General features: G+C 58.2%; 2 protein-coding genes across 12 annotated transcripts in view; one reads left to right on the top strand and one right to left on the bottom strand.

Annotated features, from left to right (window-relative positions):
- The window catches only part of B3GNTL1 (UDP-GlcNAc:betaGal beta-1,3-N-acetylglucosaminyltransferase like 1), a 98,398-nt gene extending 93,400 nt beyond the window's left edge, over window positions 1-4,998 (top strand). For 7 of the 9 annotated variants that reach the window (XM_047094087.1, XM_047094084.1, XM_047094088.1 and 4 more), the window contains one exon: window positions 2,035-4,998. In XM_047094087.1, the coding sequence (XP_046950043.1) occupies window positions 2,035-2,115 (81 nt within the window). In that variant the 3' untranslated portion in view covers window positions 2,116-4,998. The remainder of the gene's footprint in view (window positions 1-2,034) is intronic. The other 2 variants (XM_047094086.1, XM_047094085.1) reach the window with 2 other exon arrangements.
- Window positions 4,979-22,646, bottom strand: part of TBCD (tubulin folding cofactor D) — a 159,695-nt gene continuing 142,027 nt past the window's right edge. For 2 of the 3 annotated variants that reach the window (XM_047094079.1, XM_047094080.1), the window contains 8 exons: window positions 22,292-22,450; window positions 22,080-22,218; window positions 20,041-20,162; window positions 17,879-17,956; window positions 12,415-12,504; window positions 12,011-12,098; window positions 10,717-10,826; window positions 4,979-8,605 (listed from right to left, as the gene is read on the bottom strand). In XM_047094079.1, coding sequence (XP_046950035.1) covers window positions 8,038-8,605; window positions 10,717-10,826; window positions 12,011-12,098; window positions 12,415-12,504; window positions 17,879-17,956; window positions 20,041-20,162; window positions 22,080-22,218; window positions 22,292-22,450 — 1,354 coding nt within the window. In that variant the 3' untranslated portion in view covers window positions 4,979-8,037. The remainder of the gene's footprint in view (window positions 8,606-10,716; window positions 10,827-12,010; window positions 12,099-12,414; window positions 12,505-17,878; window positions 17,957-20,040; window positions 20,163-22,079; window positions 22,219-22,291; window positions 22,451-22,646) is intronic. The other variant, XM_047094081.1, reaches the window with a different exon arrangement.

Raw genomic sequence — 22,646 nt, 5'->3', positions numbered from 1 at the left:
CACGGTTCAGGAGTTCAAGCCCTGCATCGGGATTCTCTCTCTCTCTGCCCTTCCTAACCCCCAATACACACACACTCTTAAAATAAATACAAATTTAAAAATAAATAAAGTAGGGACTCAAAGTTTTCTTCCCATTTGGATGCCCACTTGTCCCCAAATAATTTGGGACTATTTGGGGAATTCCTATCCTTTCTAATAATGAGACACTGTATTTTTATGTTGGATCTACTTCCGGACTCTTGGTCTACTACTGTCTGTCTGTGCACCAGCACCGTTAATTCCTGGGCTTTATGGTATTTACCGTTTAGGAAGACAAGCCTTCCTTCACTCTTCTTTTTTTTACAATTTACCTCACCATTTTCTTTTCTGGATAAACTTTTTTACTGTGAACTAACACATTCAGACGATGGCCTACACGTGGCCCACCACCTGCTTTTATGAATAAAGTTTTATTAGAACACAGCGTATCATGACCACCAAACGGTCAATGTTACTGTATGGCCCTTTAAGAAACACTGCAGACATCTGCTCTAGAACGTGCTGCACAGGTTAATGTTGTGCCCAACAAGTGGCCCAACCCACGTCAGAAAAAAGCCTTCCCACAGAGCTGCCCCGGTGCACATAATTTCTTTGCTAATTATTCTGCCGTGTGTGTGTGTGTGTGTGTGTGTGTGTGTGTGCGCGCGCGCACGCACGCGTGTGCAACCCCAAACCATACGGTCTGATGCTGTTTCTGTAGTTTGTGCGAAGGAGACTGCTGTCACTCCACATCACCTCTGAGGCGGACTGAGCGCCCTTTCTTGTTGCCTTGCGGCATTCAGCCGTGTGAATGTCACACGCCCGTTTCTGGGTTTATCCAGGAGTGGAAGTGTGGGTCCCGGACTGCACCCCCAAGGTGTCCTGTCAGGGCCAGCTCCCCGAAGCTGGGGCTCAGGAGGGGCTGTGGCTCTCGCGGTGGTTTTAGCATGCGCATCTGAGTGATGAGGCTGAGTGCCTCCCTTCTCTGGGACGCTTCTGATCGGGCTCCCCCCACTTGGTGGGTGCAAATCTTCCCCTGACAACTTGTAGAAGTTCTAATGTCTCTGGTTCCTGATCCTTTGTTGGTTATGTTAATTTACAGAAGCGTCTAACTTCAGTGGCATCCCCTCCTCCATTCCTCTCTGGGCCATAGTGGAGCTTGGCTGGCCTGAATACAGGCGTTTCCTTTGAAAGCTCCAGGCGCAGAGATTACGGGGAAGGGGGCGGAGCTGAGAATGGACAGCAGGTGGAGGAGAGTGCAGGAATTTCGGGTCTTTCCCATTTAAGCATTTCTAGCGGTGCCCAGTGGTCAAGGGTGTGCATAGCCAGGCTGACCCCCCATGCTGGGCCCAAGGACAGAGGAACCCAACGGGGTGAACACTGGGCCCCTTGCATCCGGCCAAAGGCCTGTGGCATCTGGGACAGGCCACCAGGTGAGGGACTGGCTGGAGCCACAGCTGTTTCCCACTCAGGGAGCCATGTGGCCTGGCCAGAGCCAACACAGGCCAAGCTGAAGCATTATCAGCTCTGGGGTCATCTCAGGGGGCTCATGGGGCCACAGGTAAGCCCTGGATAGAGACTGACTCGAAGGTCCTCTTCCCCAGTACAGGGCTGGGGCCAAGAGGCCAGAGGGGTCTGCTGACAGCTCCTGGAGTCCGGGCTGGGGCCTCTGCAGCAGGGGCAGGGCATGGACACGGATACGTGGAGAGGGAAGCCGGGTGGCCTGGACCAAAGGGTGAAGGGGACAGCTCCCTTCTGCAGGGAGGGGCCAGATTCCAGCTCGGGGGGGGGGGGGGGAGGGCCTGGGAGGATCCCCACCCCCACCTCCCACCGGTGACCAGCAGGACTTTGTGGCCAACTCTGGCAACATCCCCACCCCGTGTCCGCCCCTCCCCTCTTAACAGAGAAGTTCACAGCAGAGCACCTGGCAGGCAGGCCCCCTTGGGGGGGATCTGTGGGGGCCACAGTGTGGGCCGGGGAGCCTTGATTGAGCCAGACTTGCTGTTCCTCCCACAGGACCTCACCGGGGGCGCATTTGAGGACAACCTGCGGTCGCTACACCTGCAGGAGGGCCGGGACTTCCTTCACTTCAGCTGAGGGCCTGGACAGCTGCCTCCAGGTGCGCCAAAGGCCCCCAGCAGCCACAGCCCAGGAGAGAGGTCGAGGGCGCCAGGGAGAGTGGCCAGTGGTCCCAAGAGGGAGCACGCCAAGCGGGAGGTGGCACCGAATGCGTGTGGGGCTGGCCCTTCACCTGGAGGGCACGCGCCTGTGTTTCTAACCAGGGTGTGGTGGACACGTGGTAAAATGAGGGGCCGTGAGCACACGGCCTGAGGAGCGTGTCCCTGACCGTCTGTGGGGCGCATACTCTCCTCTGCCGCTGGGGGCCCTGCACCGCCGTCACCCAGCGTGTCTGTCCCGCCAGGAGCTCGTTAGCTCACGCTCCTGACGGACCCTGTGCCACGAGGACAAACGCTGCTGGGGGCTGCAGTCCGGCTGTCTGTGTCGATCTCAGGCCAACCCAGGGGCACGGTTCCCATGTGACTCGGTTAGAGATGTGGAAACACAGACCAGCAACTGAGAGCGCAGGCTGTGTGCTCAGAGCTCGCGGGGCGGTGTCTTCCGGTCCCGTGAGGATGGCAGAGACTCAGCGTGGGAAAGGGGGGGCTCAGGTGGCCCACTGGCTGGGGGAGCACGTCTGGCTTTCTCTGGTTGGTCCTTGCTCGCAGGAGGGGCCGCTTAGGGGGGCTGGCAGTTCTCAACCGCGTCCTGGCAGCCTCGGGCCGCTGGCTTCGGGGTTCGGGGTTCTCGCTTGGTTTCCTGAACTGGCTGCCGCAGGCCGTGGGCGGTCTCGCACCTTGTCTCTCAGCTCCGGGAACCCCAGTGCTCAAACCCAGGTCGAGAGCAAATCCCGTCAGCCGTGAGCGACCAAGTCGCCTTTCGCTGCAGGTGAGGGAGCCAGCTTCCTCTTTGCCTCCGGACTCAAGGCCGTTGACATGCTGCCTCGTCGGCGACTGCTGCCGGAGGTAGTCAGGAGCCTGCGCCGAGAGCTCATACGAGGAAGGCCGGGATCCCGGGCTCGCAGGGTCTGTGTTCCGAGTGCAAAGCTCGGGAGGACCAGCATCCTGCCACAGAGCTCAGTGTCTTCCAGAAACATGTCTGCTCATTATACTGCCTACCTTTTGCTACTCTTGTCCGTTTTCAAATTCTGCTTACTCCCCACATTAGCCATCATTCGTTTTGTGTACCCGGGGTCACTGTCTGCTGACCGTGCCTCCCTGCACAGAGACGCTCGGCTGCCCACGCTTTACCCAGGGTGTCACCGCCGTCCCCTTTTGTCCTCATTCACGCCACCGCGGAGGGCACCACCACACAGGGTCCCAGCTTGGCAAAACGTCCTACCCCCAAGAGGCCACCACAGCGAAGCTTCGCCACCAGCGTCGGGCTGGGCAGACACGGATACTCAGGATGCAGCAGCTGCTCACGGGGACTGAGCCGTGGCCGTGTGTACACGTGGCCCCGCCAGCCCCCCTGCACGTTCCACCCCAGGCACACTGGCTTCCTGCTCCCCAAGCTCACCAGATGCTCCTCTCTGTCGGGCGCCCACCTGCTCGCTGCTCCTTTGGAGGGTTTCCCGACCGCTTCCCTCCAAGACAGCCCAACACACGGGCCGTCGCGTGTGGTTCCGGGCCCTGGAGCTGCTGACCGGGACGGTCCACGTTTGCTCCTGGCCACACTCCCAAGTTGTGAGTGCACAGAGCCCCCGTCCTGGATCCGTCACCCGGACCCAGGGGGGCTCCAGAACCTGCAGCTGCAGGGAGGGTGACCCTCAGGGTCCGATGTGGCCGAGGGTGAGCAGGGGCGCTGGGCCGTGTGCGGCCCGTGGTCCGTTCGGCTTTCCTCACGCTGGCGGGTAAAGAGCTCTGAGATGCAGGGCCTCTGCGGGTCTGTGTGCAGCGACCGGTCTCCGTGTGTCCAAAAGGGCCCTTCTTTGGAATCTTGTGGATTTTTAAACACAAGAAACAGTTCATCTTCTTGTTTCTCAGAAGCCGCGTGCTGGGTTTTCTGCAGCCAAGGTCCAGACGCTGCTCTGCAGGGCCGGGCTCCCCACCTGCCGTCCTCCGGCCCCCGCCAGCAAGGGGTCCTCTAGCTCGTCCCCCCTCTAGCTGGTCCCCCACCTATGATGGAGTAAAATGGGAACTCCCTACTTTCTTCAGAGAAGGAAGCACGTCTTAAGGCTCGAAATACAGTGAAAGTTAATTCACAAAGTAACATACGACTTTCCCTTCCAGAGGGTCTGACGGGACGCCGTCAGGGGAGCACACAAGGTGAACGTTCCCACATGGTGCCTCGGCCCAGGCAAGGAAACCACTCCCACTGAAGGACGCAGCAAAAGCACCTGCCGCTCGGCCCCCGTCCCCGTGCACGCCGGAGAGGGCAGCTGGCTCCCCGGCCCTGACCCCGTCGGTCTTGGGGCGGGGCCCCGACCCCAGCGCGGCCACCGCCTTCGCCTCCGGTGCGGGCGGCAGCTCCCGCGTCCAGCCCGCAGACAAGGCGCAGCCCCGCGAAGCGCCGTGCACACCAGCCTCACTGAGGGGCCTGGGCTCTGGGGAAGACACACCTGGCCAAGGTGAGCGGGTGCACCGTAGTGCTTCCCCACATCACCGGAGAACCCGAGATCCGAGGACACACGCTCGCAGGGCTGTTCGCTGGGTTCCTGACTCCCGACTCGAGACTCTGCTGTGGGGGCGCAGCCGGGCTCAGGCAGGATGCTTGGATTGCCCACAACCGTGTGAGGGTAGGTGACCACGTGCAACGCCCACAAGCACCGGGCACAATGGGGTGAGGCAGAGGCAAGGTTGGGTGCCCACCCCTTGGCCGTTTCTCTGGCCCGTCTAGGGTCACTTGGGGCCACCCTCTGCCCCCCAGGCTCCCGCATCAGCATCACACACAGACACAGAACTGCTCAGAACATGATTTTATAGACGGGGTTCCCGTGGACGTGAAGGCAAAAGCACCAACATCCCAGGGCACGTGTGAGGAAAAGCCACCGCCGCCATGGTGACGAACTTCAAGTCCCTTTGCGCCGTGTCCAGCTGTCCCGTGCTGTCATCAGGCTCCTCCCCGCTGCCAGGCGGGCAGGGGGCCTCAGTGGGTGCCAGACTGTTGGGGACACAGCACAGGGTCAGACCACCAGCACCACTCCCTCTGGGCCCCCATTTCCCCAGCCACCCAGGACCCTGAGGCCGACATAACCCCAAGGCAGCGGGCAGAGGATCCCTGTACTTTTCCACAAACGTCATCCACTGTGTGTGAAATATTCCTGATAAAAGCACATTTACTTGGGAAGCTGGCACTGCGCTTGGCCAGCTGATTGCACCCCTCACGGAGCCCCCTGGTGCCCAACAGAAGAGTGGGCAGGGCCACCATACTGTGTGGCACCGGAGCAGATGCAGGAAATAACAATGTGATTCCAAGCCTGAAGGAGAAGAGACTGGAAAGCTGACAGGACACGGCGAGGAGAGCGGTCCCGCCTGGTGCCGCCCTCCCGCTCACTGCGTGCTCTCGCGGTCCCTGCTAGCAGAGTAGCAGCCGTACAAGTGGGGGCTGTGAAGCAATAAACCCTTCAAATCCAAGTGAGGCCAAGAGAAAGAAACAGATCAAGCCATAACCAAAGATCATAGATGTAAACCCAAACCCATAACCACACGTTAAGGGGACAAAACTCCAATTAAGATACTCAACTGGATTAAATACAGAGAAGACCTAACTACCATTTTTAAGAGACCCGTTTAAATGTAAGAAAGGAAATGGTATAAACATCCAAAAATCTAGTGCGGTTGGGTTACCCCTAAAGTAGACCTGAAGGCAGGAAACACTTTTACAGATAAAGAACATTCCGAGTGACGTCACTTCCAACGTGTCGCAACATTGCAAAGACGAGAACAAGGTGCTGCGCGTTCTCGGCCTGTTAGAGAAGAGAGGCGGCCCCTCTTCTCTCTCTTCCAGACAAGAGGGCTGGACTCGGACGCGGGCAGACCCTGCCGGGAGCAGAGACCACCGGGCGGAAGGCACACCTGACGACCAGACTCTGTGGGCACCATCTTGGGGGGACCCTGGGAGCACCAGGCTCACTGGTCATGATCCTGGAAAGTCCCCCACACTCTGGGTGTCTCCCCTCCAGGGAAGAGGACTGCCAGAGCCCCTGGCACCTGCAGGGGCACAGGGGGACAGAGCTGCCCCACGGGAGCCCATGGCTGAGGTCCACTCAGATGACCGCAGACTGCCACACAGCCCACCGCTTCCCCGGCAGGGCTCCAGGGCCACGGCTGTGGGTCCTCTCTCAGACTCCGATGCTCCAAGGGGGACGGTGCGGGGACGCCCAGGTCAGGGCACGACACGCCGGAGAAGCTGCGGCAATACTGAACAGAGGGGCCCCTGTTGGAAAGACGCAAACCTCATGATCCTGAGGCCCGAGTTCCTGTTACCAGCACAACGGGTCTGGCTTCCAACAAAAACTTACAAAACACACCAAGAGGCGAGAAAAAGCAACTGGGAGAGATGGCACCAACATCTAGACCAGACTCAGATACGGCAGAGTTGGGATAATCAGACCAGGGCTTAAAACAAGGAGGACTCATGTGGCAAGGGCTCTGCTGGGGCAAGTGGGCACCACCAAGGACTGATGGGCAGTGAGAGTAGAGGTGGAAAGTCAAGGAATGAAAGGAGACACCAGAAATCAGGAACATGCTTACAGAAATGAAGACGGGACACGGCCGGAGAAAGAATCTGTGAACCTGATGACTGGTCGATAGAAACTTCCCAAACTGAAATGCTGAGAAAAAAGAATGGAAAAACAGAAGAGAGTATCCAAGACCACAGGGCAGTTCCAAAGCTGTAAAACAGAGTCCTGCGTACTCAAGGCCATGAGACTCTATCACAGACGTCTATTCTCGCCAAGTGGACCCAGAGGCTCCAAGTGACCTCGGCCGAATACCTGGCTGATTCCCTGCTGCAAACTGATGACGATTCTGCAGAGGTTTCTGAAACCCAAGGGGGCTAGGAGTCAAGATGGTCTTGGAAAAATAAAACCCGAGACAGAAATGCACGAGCACCACGACGTCTCACAAGACCCACGCCCGTGTCAGCAAGACAGGCCAGTGCTGGATTACAGACAGATCATGGAGGACAGGACCCGAGAGGACAGTCATGCATCACTTTGACCACTTTGACCACAGTGACAGCGTGGCCAGAATGGGGCTGCACGGACTGCATGTGGAAGAAGCGTCTGCTGGCCTTTCCCTGGCACCACACACAACTGCCAGTCCCGAGTGGCCTCGCGTCTACATGTAGGAGGTAAAACAATAAAGCTTTTAAGAAACACTGAGGAGACACGGCCTTAGAACCGGTAAGACCTTCAACAGCTCCTCGAACAACAGAGCGGGACGAGATGAAGGCTGGAGCCCAGAACCCTAAGCCGCGCCCCCTGCCCCCAAGCAGATATTTGCAGATACAATTCCAGGGCCCATGCACACCACAGAGCCCAGAGACAAAAACACTGAAGGGGACCCACAGGCCAACAACCGCAGACGGGGTGCTGGCCGCGCCCACCACCTGCACCGCACACGCAGCCCGAGCACCTTCTGGAATCTGCTCACCAGCATCTCGTGCAACACTCTAGCCCGGCAGCCCGCCCAGGGGCTCCAACCCTTGAGCCAGGTGCCCGTTGCGTGTGTGCACAGAGCCGGACCGCACGCGCTCCCGCGTGGATGTTCTTGCTCAATAAAAGCTTGGCAGCAGCCAGGGTCCAAACCCAGGTCCGGGGGAATACAGCCAATGGGCAGGATCAGGAACGAGGGGCCAAGGAACCAGCCCCGTCCCCAGCGGTCACAGAATGTGCCGCTGCGCTCTGGCAGAGCCCACGGCCTGAGGAGACACTGACCGTGAGTCTGTCCTGATTCCCTGCAAGCACACACACGAGAGCCTAAAGTCTGATGGTCACGCAGAACCTGGAGGGAGAGCTCAGGGCCCTGCAACCTCAGGACACCGCAGCCACAGTGCACAGGCCAGGGGCGTGGAAACCCTGGGGTGGCAGAGTCCCAGGACCAGACGAGTATCCAGGGAGGTAGTGATGGTGGAAACCGGCCTGAGGCAGCCTCCCTTCGGCCGTGACGGAGGAGCACATCTGAGAGAGTGAACTAGGTCACTGACAACTCCGCTGAGGGCTGGTGGCGCAGAGGACGTGTCTGGGAGCATTGCCCACAGGACACACCTGACACACGCCTGGTGGGGACGTGCACGCAGGAGCCTGTGAGACTCATCTGGCTTTGGGAGAAGGAGCCAGCAGAGTGTACACGGGGCAGGCGGGGTGAGGGCACGCGCCCAGCAGTCAACATGACCCAGAACGTTCCAGACTGGAGCTCGGTGGCTCCTGGGAGCTGCACTTAGAGGCCTCGTGTGGGAAGGGCCCCAGGTTCCCAGTGTGGCCGAGGGCCGCGCGACTACCTTGGGGACCAGCTGAGGTCTGGGCACGCCGAGGAGGTCACACAGGCGGTTCCGCTGGCCTCTGACGAGCGGGAGCTCCGCATCCCTGGGGAAGAAGAGGCAGGAGCAGCGTCAGCCATGGCACGAGCTGGGACCTGCCTCACGTTTGAAGCTCTCAGGAGCTGCTGCCGGGTGCACAGGACCCCAGCACCTCTGCTTCGGTGGAGACCAGGGAAATCGGCAGCTGCCAAACCCTCCCTCAGGTGCGGGGGCAACTGGGGGGGGGAGGTGTGGCCCCAGACGGGTGGCCCAACACGGACAGAAACGCTAAGGCCCGAGAAGGTAGGGCAGGTGGGTTTTTTGAGTTTTATTGGACTTCAAAAGCTGCTTATCACTAAAATAAAGATTAAAGGGCTGCCTGGGTGGCTCAAGTCGGTCGAGCGTCTGACTGGCTCAGGTCATGATCTTGCGGTTCATGAATTCAAGCCCCACGCCGGGCTCTGTGCTGACAGCTGGGAGCCTGGACTTTGCTTCGGATTCTGTGTCTCCCTCTCTCTCTGTTCCTTTCCTGCTCACACCCTCTCTCTCTCTCAAAAATAAATAAAAAACATTTAAAAAATAAAGATTAAGTTATATTTTTCTTTTGAAACAAGAAAAAATTACTTTAAAATTCTCTGGAATTTATTCCAACACCAAGTGTGGTGAGAAAAGGGCCCCGTGCACCCCACACGGTGAGGGGGGAGGGCCGGAGCCATGGGGCGCAAGTGACCTGGAGTTGACCACGTGGCAGCACCCTCCACAGCGAGAACTCACACGCTCCCCACAGATGTTTGCAGGGCGGGCCCTGGGGACGGGGTTAGGTCAGCGGCCCGGCTGTTCAAAACGTGGATCACCCACACCTCCCGAGCCCACATTTTCGGTTCTGGAGCTCTCATGAGCGGCTTGGCAAAGACGTTCACCAGAGTTCCCTCCTCCCCAAGATCTATGTATCCCTGAAAACCTCCAGGAAGCCCTGAAACCAGAGGCCCTGTTTGTCCTTCATGCCCGAGCACGGGAGCCGGCCTCTGGGGCTCTGTGGACAGCTCAGCCCTCCTAGGAAGGTCACAATCTCAGGGGAAACACACGTAAGCTGGTTATGCGTGTCCTCACCTGCTGATGCGAGCGCACCAACCTTACCACCGGTGCCTCCATGGGCCACCGCCTGGCCTAAGATGGGCAGTGAGCACAGCCGTCACCTTGTAGATGGCATGTGTGGGTGAGCATGTGCACACGTGAGCACGCAGGGTGCCTGGAACGTAGCAGCATCCCCCACACGGCTGTTGTGACCTGTTATCTGGTGCACCCGATCAAGCCTGCGCTCACGGGCTGTGCCTTTCGAGCTCTCGGCACTGTCCACGCATCCTTCTCCATCAGCCCCGCCCCCACGTAACACACCTGCTGTCCCAACTTACCAAGTCCAAAAGCAAACGACACCTCAGGACACTGCACCTAAAACCAGCTCTGGGGCCCAGCTGTGACTTGAGGGACCCCACGAGAAGCCAAAGGCCCTGGACACCCTGGGAAGGAACCGGGTATCTGGGACGAGAGGGCTGGGGAGGGGGAGGGGCAAGGGCAGGGGAACACCTACTCTCTGGTCTCCTTCCACCCTTTCTGATGTTTGGACACATCCACGTGTGGCCTTTGCCTCCTCCTCTGTGGGGAGCTGGGCGTGGCGGCACCTGTCCCCTTGGAGGCCCTGGCCACAGTGCTGGCACGTCCCCGCAAAGGGTGAACCCTGCCCCCTGCCGCTCCCCTCTTGGCACTTCTGATGCTGCAGTTCGGGGGCAGGAGGAGCCATTCCCAAAGTGACCCCGACCCCATCAGCACCCAGAGCCCATGACGCAATTACTTAACAAAAGCGGCCCAGAGAGAAATAAACAATTAGCTTCTAACCAATCAGTGATCAGAACCACCCACCTTTCCACTTTGAACATTTTCCCACCTGAACTAGAGGCACCTCCTCCCCTCCCCGTGTCCGCGGGGCCTGCCCCCCCTGGGTACAAACAGGGCCACCACCTCATGGTAACGCCATCGAGGGCTGGGAGCCTCACTCTCCTCACCCCTTCAGAGGGTTTCTGGGGGACACCTCGGGGACAGGAAGGGGGGCTCTGGACATCCCTATTCACCCAGGTGCCGCACCGGGCCAGGTGGGGAGATGGGAAGGGACCTTGCACTCACCAGGCCGTGGTGCCCAGCACAGCCATGACCTCATCCAGGACGTCCTCACGCATGATGTCACCGTAGGTAAGCAGCATCTCGTACACCTGGCTGGCCGTGGTCTTCCGGATCTGGGCAGGACATAGCGCATCAGCAGGAAGACAAGGCCCACGGAACCCAAGCAGAGTGACAGAACCCTGCTCAGGGAGCAGGGACATGGGGCCAGGCACGCCCCCAGGTCGGACTGGAACCTGAGACCCATGTAGCTTGTTAAAAGGAAGAAAGTGAGGGGCGCCTGGGTGGCGCAGTCGGTTAAGCGTCCGACTTCAGCCAGGTCACGATCTCGCGGTCCGTGAGTTCGAGCCCCGCGTCAGGCTCTGGGCTGATGGCTCAGAGCCTGGAGCCTGTTTCCGATTCTGTGTCTCCCTCTCTCTCTGCCCCTCCCCCGTTCATGCTCTGTCTCTCTCTGTCCCAAAAATAAATAAAAAACATTGAAAAAAAAATTTTTAAAAAAAAAGGAAGAAAGTGACCTGGGGCCCTGGCCACAGCTGGACCCATGACAAGCAAGCCGCGGTGTGGGCTGCTCTGTTCCCTGCTGCCCCACAGCAGCCTTATCAGGGAGGAGCGAGGCCACACTGTTCTTACTAAAATGCATCACTAAAACCCGCCTCCTCAGGGCACCTCAGGGGCTCAGTTGGTTGAGGGTCTGACTCTTGGTTTTTGTCTCAGGTCATGATCTCACGATTCATGGGATCGAGCCCCACATGGGGCTCTGTGATTGTCGCTCTCTCTCTCTCTCTCTCCCCCTCCCTCTCTCGCATGTGCACTCTCTCAAACATTAAAAAAAAAAAAAAAAAAAACCCCGCTCCTCACCCAGGAACCCACCTCCCCTGTTTTCTTCTCGAGTTGCCTGCCTGCAAAACACCTTGTGGGGCGGGTGGTCTCAGAACCCCGGGCCCACCCCCAGGGTTCCTCAGTCGGCAGGTGGGGCAGCCTGAGAATCTGCATTTCTGGGGGGGGGGGGGCGCGCCGCAGCCGGCCCAGTGATCCCCACTTTGAGAACCAGTGTGTCCAATACAAGCATCACTTTTGCCTCCTAGCAAAGTGGCACGTTTGCATTATTTGAAGAGAAGAGTGGTTTTTCAGCCGGTGGAAAATGGAACTCCCGGGACACGTGACCCGGGTGGGTCAGGCTGCAGCACCCGCCATTCATGGGGCCCCCACACGCACCCTGCGGGGTGTGAGCCCGGCGCTGCCCCCAGATGTGGCCCCAGGTGCCAGCGCGTGACCGGGGAGCAGCCGCAAGCACACTCACCACAGGGAACGGGTGGCACAGCAGGAGGCACAGCTGCAGGAGCACCTTCCTCCTCACGTCGCCCGGGAACCGCACCATCCCGCAGAACCTGCGGAGAGACGGCCCAGGTGAGCACGGCCCCGCGTCCGCCCCCCAGAACCCGGGCGAGCGTGGCCCCACGCCCAGCATCCACTGGAACAACGCGTCCGCCTCTCCGGTGTCGGGCGAATCGGGTCCGCTTCTAGGAAAACCTGCCTCCGGTGAGGACGCCCCCGAAGAGACACAGCCCCTCCCCGGAGGCCATCTGCGCTGACCCCTGAGGCCGACAGGCTGTCCTCGGAAGCCGGAACACCGACTCCAGAGTGAGTATCTCCCGCCTGACAGACCCTTCCTTTTACCGTCACAACGAGGAACTGGAGACTTACACAGCGACGCTCGACCGCAGTTTCTGCACATCCTTAGACTTCTTGATTTCCTCCTTGCAAAGCGCAAGCAGCTTCCCGCCGAAGGGGTGGCTGCAAGGGAAGGACGGGACACCAGAGAGGAGCTCTCAGAGCACGCGGAGCACGGACCCACTGTGGCATCTGGTGCAGCGCTGCCCAGGTGACCAGCGGGCCGTGTCCCTCAGGGTACCACAACAGGTTACGTTAATGGGCTCCTTTACCAGCACAGGACGGATGGCCGCCTGTCCCTTTCACGCGCCTCCCCGTCTTCGCCGACGGGGGCGGGGGGCGGGGGGCAGGTGGATCCCAGGCACGCCACAAGGGAAAGAATCAGGTGCACCAGACGGTAGCACCAGCTAGTGGGGCCTCAACGCAGGACCAAGGGAAGGGATGGCCATCTCATAACCAGGCCTGGCCCCGGGGCCAAGGAGAAACAGGCAGCGGCCAGAGCATGGACACGTGTCCTACACTCTGCACAGCTGATGACAATATGGGGGGTCAGGACAGCAAAGTCCCTGCCAGAGAGATCCGCTCCTCTGTCTCCAGTGTGGCAGCCATGCGGGGAGGCGGGGGGGGGGGGGGGGTTCTACTGCCCCTGTGCTCTCCTCCCCGGCTGCTGGGGAGACGTCCTGTCCTCAGGGACAGTGGCCCTCAGTCTCTCTCCATCAGCTGGCACCCCGACTGCCCCCTCCGCGTCCCTGTCACCCAGAGTGGTCAGTGTGCACCTCCAGCCCCTCGCCTCCACAGGCTTCTCCCCACGGCTCACCGAAATGCTCATCAGGGACCAAGTGACCACCGTGTCAGTAGGGGCCACAGTCACACCGTCCCCAACCTACATGATCACCAACGACCCTGCTGTGACGTGCTCCAACTCTGCCTACTTCCCAGAGGCTTTGCTGTCTCCTGCTCCTCGTCCTCCTCATAAAAATGCAACACCCCACAGAGCCATCGGTCCCTTCTCTGTCTACACCCGCTCCCTTGCTGATCTCCCAGTTCACACACCACCCACCCTCTTTCCACTGGGCTCCAGCCTTGAAGAGCCATCCCTCTGGGATGTAATGAGCATCTCAGACAAAACATCTGTGACCTGGACTGAACGTCTGCATCCCCCGAATTCACACGTTGAAGCTCTGATCCCCACTGTGAGGGTATTACCAGCTGGGGCCTCGGACACAGTTAGGTCACGAGTCTGAGTCCCCCGATGGCATGAGTGTCTTCATGAGAACAGACACATGAGATGACCGCCCCCTGCCGCGTGAAGATAGCAGGGTCTCTCTGCAAACCAGGACCTGAATCGCTGGCACCTTGACCTCAGACCTCCTGCCTTCAGAACTGTGTGGACTGAGTGTCTGCTGTGTAAGTGGCTCTGTGGCCCCACCTGCTCTCCTGTCCCGCTGCAGTCTGTTCCCGCACACCCGCGTCTGGGCCGCGAGAGAACCTGCTGGCTTACAGCCACCTGCACAGAAGCCCCTCCCTGCCTGGACCCAGAGACCATTCTACAGGCAGCAGCTGGAGTTCCCATTGCCTCCACTCCAAGAGGTGAGCCTGGCACCACTGGGGCGTCACAACGGAGGCATACCGACCTACCAGAGGAGCCCGGTGTGCTGTCCCCAGCCTCCAGCTGAGAGGAGACCCAGAGCTCGGTCTCGACACAGGTATGCACCTGCCAGACCTAGAAGGCGACCCCCAGGTGGGGGAGCACCTCTCTGGGATGTGGAGCTGGGAGGGTCTGGATTGCTACCGCTGCCCTCGAGGCCTAGAAAGGGCGAACAAAGACGCCGTGGCCACAGGTCACCTGCACACGCTCGGCGTCCGGACGACAAGTAAGCAGACAAATGAGAAAGCCCAACCCCCAACACCATGGGCTGTAGAAACCAGACAGCCCAACGAGGACGGAGACCAGAAGCACACGGAAAGACCCCAACACCATGTCCAGGAGGGCAAAAAGCTGACAGGCTGGGAAACAAACTAAAGAAAAAGCTGCATCTGAAAAACACAAAAACCGAAAATAAGAACCGCACACCTCAACTTGGCCGTTTTCTGACTTGGGTCAGAAATGTGCCAGGAGATGGGGCACCTGGGTGGCTCAGTCAGTTAAGCGTCTGACTTCAGCTCAGGTCATGATCTCACAGCCAGTGAGTTCGGGTCCCGCATCAGGCTCTGTGCTGACAGCTCGGAGCCTGGAGCCTGCTTCAGATTCTGTGTCTTCCTCTCTCTCTGCTCCTCCCCCAATCACACGCTCTCTCTCCCTCTCTGTCTCTCAAAGATGAATAAGTGTTAAAAAAAAAAAAAAAAAAAGGAAGGAGGAGGAGGAGAAATGTGTCAGGAAAGAATCATAGGTGGAGGACAGGTCGTGGGATGCAGCGTGGCCTTGGGGGAGCTGGGGCAGGGGAGGGGCGGAGCGTCTACAGATTTTTCTAGAACACAGAAAACAAACAAAATCACATTTTCAAGTTTAACAAATTTGTGGCAGGACAGACAAGTATATAATCAACAACTAGACCCATTGAATGGGCAGTGGAGATTTCTTGGAGAGAAAACTTCAAAGGAGGCAGAAAACCCAGACTGCCTCTGTCAGACTCCAGACTTACAGGCAACATCTCAAAAGCAATGGAAGTCAGAACAAGAAAGAGGTTTCGGTCCCGAAATAAAACATCTGCCTAGAGTCCTATATGCTCTGAAAGTAACTCGCAAACAAAATCATAAAGGATTTACTGCCAGTGGACCTCACTAGAGGGACCTGGAAAGGATGATCTTTGGGTAGACACGGAGCGGGGCCGGGGCAGTGAGGACACAGACGGCAGCAAGTATGTGGGTAACTTAACACAGACGTCAACCGCACAAAACTAAGTGACAACGTACCTATGATACAACACGTGATGAGCTCACATAACCCAAGGGAAGTCAATAAACATGTTCATGTCCTCGGTTTTGTGCAGGAAGAGGGCAAAGCAGAGAAAGTGAGACTTTGACAGACTGGCCACTGAAAAAACAGAAAGTGAACAGTGCTGCTGAATGATAAAAATCATTTAACTGATCAAACAGGGAGGAAGGAGGGACGCGCAGCAGGCAGGACCAGTGGAAAACATCCACAGAAGCAGCTCCGAGGCCGAATGACCCAGTTTAACAGTCAGAGGAGGTCCGACTGAGTTTCATCCTGCTCATAAGAGATGCACCAAATTTAAGTACGTGAAGACAGGAGTCACGGAACAGAGAAAGGTGCAAGTTCAAAGTCAGAAGAAGCTGGTGCAGCCTGATCAGCACAAGAGCAGAGTATAAAACAAAGCAGCACCAGAATAATGAAACTGAAACACAAGCCTGAACCTACACCCTCACGCACCAGAACAGAAGACCAAACACCCAAAGCAGAAACAGACAAAACCACCAGGGTGCCTGGGTGGCTTGGCTGTTTGAGCGTCTGACTCTTGGTCTCAACTCAGGGCATGATCTCATGGTTCGTAAGTTCAAACCCCAAATTGGGCTCCATGCCAAGCTTGAAACCTACTTTAAAAAAAAAAAAAAGGAGGGGCGCCTGGGTGGCTCAGTCGGTTGGGCGGCCGACTTCGGCTCAGGTCACGATCTCGCGGTCCGTGAGTTCGAGCCCCGCGTCGGGCTCTGTGCTGACAGCTCGGAGCCTGGAGCCTGCTTCTGATTCTGTGTCTCCTCTCTCTCTGCCCCTCCCCTGCTCGCTCTCTATCTCTCTCAAAAGCAAATAAACATTGGGGCGCCTGGGTGGTTCAGTCGGTTGAGCGTCTGACTTCGGCTCAGGTCACGATCTCGCGGTCCGTGAGTTCGAGCCCCGTGTCGGGCTCTGGGCTGACGGCTCAGAGCCTGGAGCCCGTTTCAGATTCTGTGTCTCCTCTCTCTCTGCCCCTCCCCTGCTCGCTATCTCTCTCAAAAGCAAATAAACATTGGGGCGCCTGGGTGGTTCAGTCGGTTGAGCGTCCGACTTCGGCTCAGGTCATGATCTCGCGGTCCGCGAGTTTGAGCCCCGCGTCGGGCTCCGGGCTGACAGCTCAGAGCCTGGAGCCCGTTTCAGATTCTGTGTCTCCCTCTCTCTGACCCTCCCCCGTTCATGCTCTGTCTCTGTCTCAAAAATAAATAAATGTTTAAAAAAAATTTTAAAAAAAAAAAATAGGAAAGAACTGACAAAACTACAAAACTGCCCAGGAATAAAATGAGCCGTGTTTGTTAACGAGCCACTTTCTCCTGTTTCTTTCAAAAATTTTAAGCCAGGAAAATCTGCGTTTAGGTCTCGAAACAAAACGTTCGGCAAGCCAAGTGACGCGATCCGTACGAGGACCCCATCCCACAGCCAGGCTGGCGAGTCCCGGGTGCAGATGGCGCTGGACACCAGGGAGTCAGTGACGCAGCAAAGATGGAGGCACAGGCACCGGACTCAGCCTCCACCTGACACTAACACCCAACGAAATTCACGTGGCTGCGACTGCCGAGGACGGTGATCACCGAGGCCCAAGAGGCAAAGGTGAGTGCGGAGGGGACACGGTGGCAGCAGTGCCACCGAGGAGCAGGGCCGACAGCCCACAAAGGCTGTCGCCAGGAGCAAACAGAGTGGGAGACGGTGCACGTGAGAAAACGCCACTCAGGGCCCACCTGGCATGGCTCTTCCCACGTCCCTGAAACGTGCCCAGGAGGAGGAGGCTCCAGGCGACCCACAGGGCACAAAAGGCCCAGCCCAGAGGCAAAGCCCTCAAAGCCTGGGATCCGGTGGAAATCATCAGGCCCTAATGAGATAAACCAGCCGCCATGACCTCGACGCCAGAGCTCACTGGCCAGGAGCTGACCCAGGGCTGCTGTGTGTCCCTGCACTAGGGTGTCCGAAGAACCCGTGTGCACCCGTCCTCTGTGCCCACACCCGGCCAGGCCCCGCGGACCCACTCTGTCCTCCTCCGTCCGTGCGGGGCTCTCCAGCCTCAGCACCAGACCTGCCACCACGACAGTACAGACGCCTCACCTCATTAGGTCTCTTCCCACCTGGGCGCCAGTGCTACCATAGGAGCCCGGCCGAGGCACAGCCCCAGCCTCACCGGAGGGCAGCCGAAGCCTCTTGATGGCACAGACCATTCCTGAACGCGCAGAAAATCACCTTCTAGGGGCGCCTGGGTGGCGCAGTCGGTTAAGCGTCCGACTTCAGCCAGGTCGCGATCTCGCGGTCCGTGAGTTCGAGCCCCGCGTCGGGCTCTGGGCTGATGGCTCAGAGCCTGGAGCCTGTTTCCGATTCTGTGTCTCCCTCTCTCTCTGCCCCTCCCCCGTTCATGCTCTGTCTCTCTCTGTCCCAAAAATAAATAAACGTTGAAAAAAAATTTTTTTTAAAAAAAAGAAAATCACCTTCTAGGTTCTCATCTCCGGCATCTCATCACTTCATCTCTACAAGGCGCGCTCCGAGGCTTGCCCGACAGAGCGGGACCGAGCGGGGCACACTTACTTCTGCTCCGCGGTGAAGAGGTCAAAGCAGCCGTTGGCCAGCATCTGGTCCAGCGTCTTCAGCAGCGGCACAGACACCCTGAGAGGAGAAGGCAAGCGCTGAGGGCCAGGCGCCAACCCCATCCCAATCCAAATCCAGGCAGAACATGGTGTAGAAAATGACAAACCTACTGAAGAATTCATATGGAAATGCTAAGATCAAGGAAAGCCCCAACAACTAAGGGGAGAGACAGCTGGGCTGGCACCACTTAATTTCAGCCACAAAGCTCGAGGGATTGGGGACAACATAAACCAAAGAGCAGAGAAGTCCAGAAATGAGCTTACATGTTCACAATTTATGAAAAGGTGGAAAAGCAACATCGTGGAAGGGACAGTCTTTCAACACACTGGACACTCACAGGCGGAACCAACACACGGACCCGGATCCGTCACTCATGTCACACACAGAAAGTAACCCAAAATGGACCTTACGTCTAAACATAAAACCCAAAACTAGGAGTCTTCTAGAAAACATAAGAGAAAACCTTCATGGCCTTGGGTCAGACTAGGACTCTGCCTGACAACAAACACACCTGCAAAACCACAGGGGAGAAGCTGGAGAGCATGCAGGCACCTGCTAAGAGTCGGCCAAGGGCATGAAGGACAAGCCACCACCCCAGAAGAGGGTGTCTGAAGAAGGGTTTGTGCAGCGCAGGTGAGAAATCTCAAAACTCAAGGGGCACCTGGAGGGCTCTGTTGGGTAAGCGTCCAACTTTGGCTCGGGTCACGATCTCAGGGTTCATGGGTTTGAGCCCCGTGTCAGGCTCTGTGCTGAGCATGGAGCCTGCTTGGGTTTCTCTCTCTCTCTCTCTCTCTCTCTCTCTCTCTCTCTGTCCCTCTCTGTCTGTCTGTCTCTTTCTCTCTCTCTCCTACTGCCCCTCCCCCCCAATAAAAGCAAGGAAAAAGACATTATTCAGACTGAAGACCATTTGCTTTTATTTCTAGTGACGCAGTTTTCTACCAGGAGGACCCTCCCAAAGGAAAGCCAAAAGGATGCTTTTCAGCCAAAAGAAAAGTGATCACAGGTTGTAAAGCCAAAATCTAAGGAGGAGCACAGAGCAAAGAAAGTGGTACATAAGTGAGAAAATCTAATTGTACAAAACAACAGTGAGTCTTGTATGACAAAATGTGAGCATTTTTAAAACAGTTGAATTTTACATTTTCATTTAAAAGGTTTGGGGCACCTGGGTGGCTCAGTCGGTTGAGCATCCGACTTCGGCTCAGGTCATGATCTCACAGCCTATGAGTTCAAGCCCCACGTCAGACTCTGTGCTGACAGCTCGGAGCCTGGAGCCTGCTTCTGATTCTGTGTCTCCCTCTCTCTACCTCCCCCACTCATGCTCTCTCTCTCAAAAATGGATAAACGTTAAAAAAAAAATGTGTTTTGGAAATGCCAAACAAGCTCCAGCGACAGAAAGCAGATGAGCAGTTGCCTTGGGGCTGGGAGGGTGCAGGGCGCTTCTGGGGGATGAGCGTGTCGTGTCGTGAATGGTCTCGGGGCTGCTGACAGAGTCCATCGAACTGCACCCTCCGTGTGCATTTCATGAGACGTCACTCACACTCCCAATGGCTAAACTCCCGTTTGTTTCTCACAGACAGGATGGCCTGGTGATGGCCTGCGGCCACACCGCTGTAACCCACAGTTGAGAACTGAGTCCCGAACTGAGTCTGAACCCTGTCAGAGGGCTTCAGGGAACACCCCATCCCAGGGTCAGGGCCCGTGGGGTCCGTATCGCCTTCGTGGGAAAGCAGTTAGCAAAACAGCGTGGCAAAGATGCTCAGAAAACGCGTCCCCCGACTGTTGCTGTAATGTTCGGTCCTGGCGTGCAGAGACCCTGCCTACATAGTGGACGCGTCCGTGCACAGACTGGGGAGATGTCACCTCATGGAAAATCCACACTCACCCTCCCAGGCTCACAGCCTGGGTCGTCTTCACGCCCAGTGCATACAGGCGTGCTAGTTCCACTGGCGCCGTGATGGTGGTGTGGCCAGTGGAGTCCCGCGAGCTGGGGGCACCCGGGGTCCCACCTGGATCTACCTCACCGCTCCCTTGAAGTGAAATCCCAATGAGAACAATCGACACCCTGGAGGTCTGAGAACCATCGCGAAGGCCCCGGCCCGTACCTGTCGTTCAGAAGGTTGTCCTCAAAGACCTGCAGGAGGGTCCCGCTGAAGCCCTCCAGGGCCCGCAGGTCTTTCTGGATCCCCGCCATGTACTCAAAGAGGCTCTGCGTGGAGTACCTGACCTGCAACAGGGAAAGCGCTCTCGTGACGGTGACAAAACCACCGCCCCCTCGCCACCTGCCCCAGGGTCGACCTCGATGGTCACGCCGGAACATCCACTAGGGAGCTGAGGGGACGGAGCCACAGAGCATGTGGGTCTTCGAAGTGTCCTGCCAGATGGGGCACAAGCAGAGACGCGGAATGAGCACTGACACGGAAATGCTTCCCCTGGGGCAGCAGCACAGACTGAGCGCTAAATCTGCCACAACGACCCCAAGTTGGCCTCAGTGGAGGCTGCAGAGGGTCTCCCAGGAAGCAGGTCAGGTCAGGGAACCAGACACTCAGAGACCCTCCCCACGGACCCCAATGGACTAGCAGAAGGAACTGACACAGAGCTGGTCCCGTGCACAGTGACCAACGTGGATGCGGGCACAGCCGGCAGCGGGCACAGCAGGGATCCAGGTGCCCTGCAGCCAACCGGCAGCTGGAGGCTGGCGCCCAGGAGACCCTGCTCCTACCAAGCCCTGTGACACTGCCCACAGCGGCAAAGGCAGCGCCCCCCCCAGACCGGCGTCACACGCCTCCACACACAGACCCAGGACAGTGAGTCACTGGCAATGAGTCAACAAGAGGAAGCGAGCGGACTCAGGCCCCACCTAAGAGCGCAGGTACCGTAACTATGAGACGAGGGACACGGAGATGCTATCGGTTACCTGTCAGGGAAAACACAATTACAGGGATAAGCCCACAGTGCAAAAGCACAAGAGGGGGGCGCCCGGGGGGGCTCAGTTGGTGGAGCCTCCGACTCTCAATTTCGGCTCAGGTCACACACAATCTCACAGTTCATGGGATCAAGCCCCGCATCGGGCTCTGCACTGGCAGCATGGAGCCTGCTTAGGACTCTCCCTCCCTCGCTCCCTCTCTCTCTCTCTCTCTGCCCCTCCCCTGCTTGCTGTCTCTCAAAATACATAAAAGTAAACTTAAAAAATAAAAAGCTGCAGAACACAATAGCACCTGGAAAAGAAGTCTGAAAACCAGGGAGGACAGAGCATAGGTGGAAATGTGGGGCGTGGAAACCCTGAACGAGAACGAGGAGGGCAGAGAACGTTCCAGAGGAGATGGGAACCGTGAACACACCACTGGGCAGACAAGGAATTCCAACAGATCACAGGTGGGAGCGTCAGAGGGCAGCTGCCAAGCGCCAAGCGGGGCTGGGCGGCGGGCGGCACCACCAGACGGGGCTCCCGTGGCAGCAGCCGAGGGCAAGGGCAGATGACAGAAGATGCATGGCCGTCCCCGTGGAAGCCTGCGTGTGACCGCGCAGGGGAGGACACGTGCCCCCCCCCCCCCGCCCCCGACACTGCTTCTGGGTCCAGTGGAGACTGTGTTAAGGGACCGCATGACTGCTACACCAGCAGGAAGGACAGCAGGTGACGGAAAACGCACCCAACAGACCAAACCTATCCAGGAAAGACAGCGCGAAGAAGACAGACGAAGACAAAGAGGGTCAAGCAGCAGCTGGCAAGTGAAGTCCACGTGTGCCAACAAGCCCAGGGAGCACAAAACCACACTGTTCTGTGTTGCCTGTGGCGAGATGCCACGCGCACAGAAGCTCCCCGCAGTGTTCCTCGTAATTCCGTACTCTTCCTAGTGGGCACACCGGCCCACTCTTGTGAGAGGTTAATGCCACCCTTGGGGGTCCTGCCCTGGAAACCCAAGGCCAGGGGAAGGGGTGGACCCTTGACCCCACTTTGACCCCCAAAGCGGGAAAAAAACAGCACACAAGGCGACAGCAGGCCTCCCAGAATGCACCTCTCAGCCTCCGGCTGCCACCCGAAAAGGCGCCAGACACCGTGTGTGCCCACTCGAACCTCCCACACTGCCCCAGCCCCCGGGCAGACGCCTCCCACAACCGTGGACCTGGGAAGAGGCCTCCTTACCGTGGACTCCGTCAAGCCGCCCACAGACACGGCCAGCCCCAGCAGGACGTGGTAGCGGTAGGCAGGCAGCCCCAGGAGCTGGGTGATGAGAGGGAAGGCCTGGGACGGCGCATTCCAGTTCACAGAGGCCATGTCGGACCTGCGGACAGTGAGCCGACAAGCTGGAGGGTCGCCCGTGCCCACTGGGGGTCGGGGATCCCGGCCTCCCGTACCTGGGGAAGAGCTTTTCCAGCTCTTCTCGATGGGGCACGTGAGGGACAGGGGAGCCACCAGAATGCAGCAGGGCCATGAACACGCGGGCGGCGTGCGCGCGGACCCGGTCGATCTTCTCACTCGCCTGCTGGGCCACGCAACACATGACCTGCTGACAGCTGCAAACCGAGAGCGAGGCCGTTAGTCCCGTGTGAGCCCAGGGCACCACCCAGAGCAACCCCACAAGCACGGCAGCCACCGCAGCAGACCTGACACCTCAGAGGCCTGAGCACCAGGTCTTGGGTGGAAGCGGTGAGCTGGGGCGGGGTGGGGTGGGGTGGGGTGGGAGGGAAGGGAGGCCCAAGAGACCCCGGC

Source organism: Lynx rufus, unplaced genomic scaffold, assembly GCF_022079265.1.
Source record: "Lynx rufus isolate CCGP_SWC_20201006 ecotype Redwood Valley unplaced genomic scaffold, mLynRuf1.p SCAF_37, whole genome shotgun sequence".
Lineage (NCBI taxonomy): Eukaryota > Metazoa > Chordata > Mammalia > Carnivora > Felidae > Lynx > Lynx rufus.
Note: the sequence above shows the minus strand (reverse complement) of the source record. Positions and strands in the feature narration are given on the sequence as shown.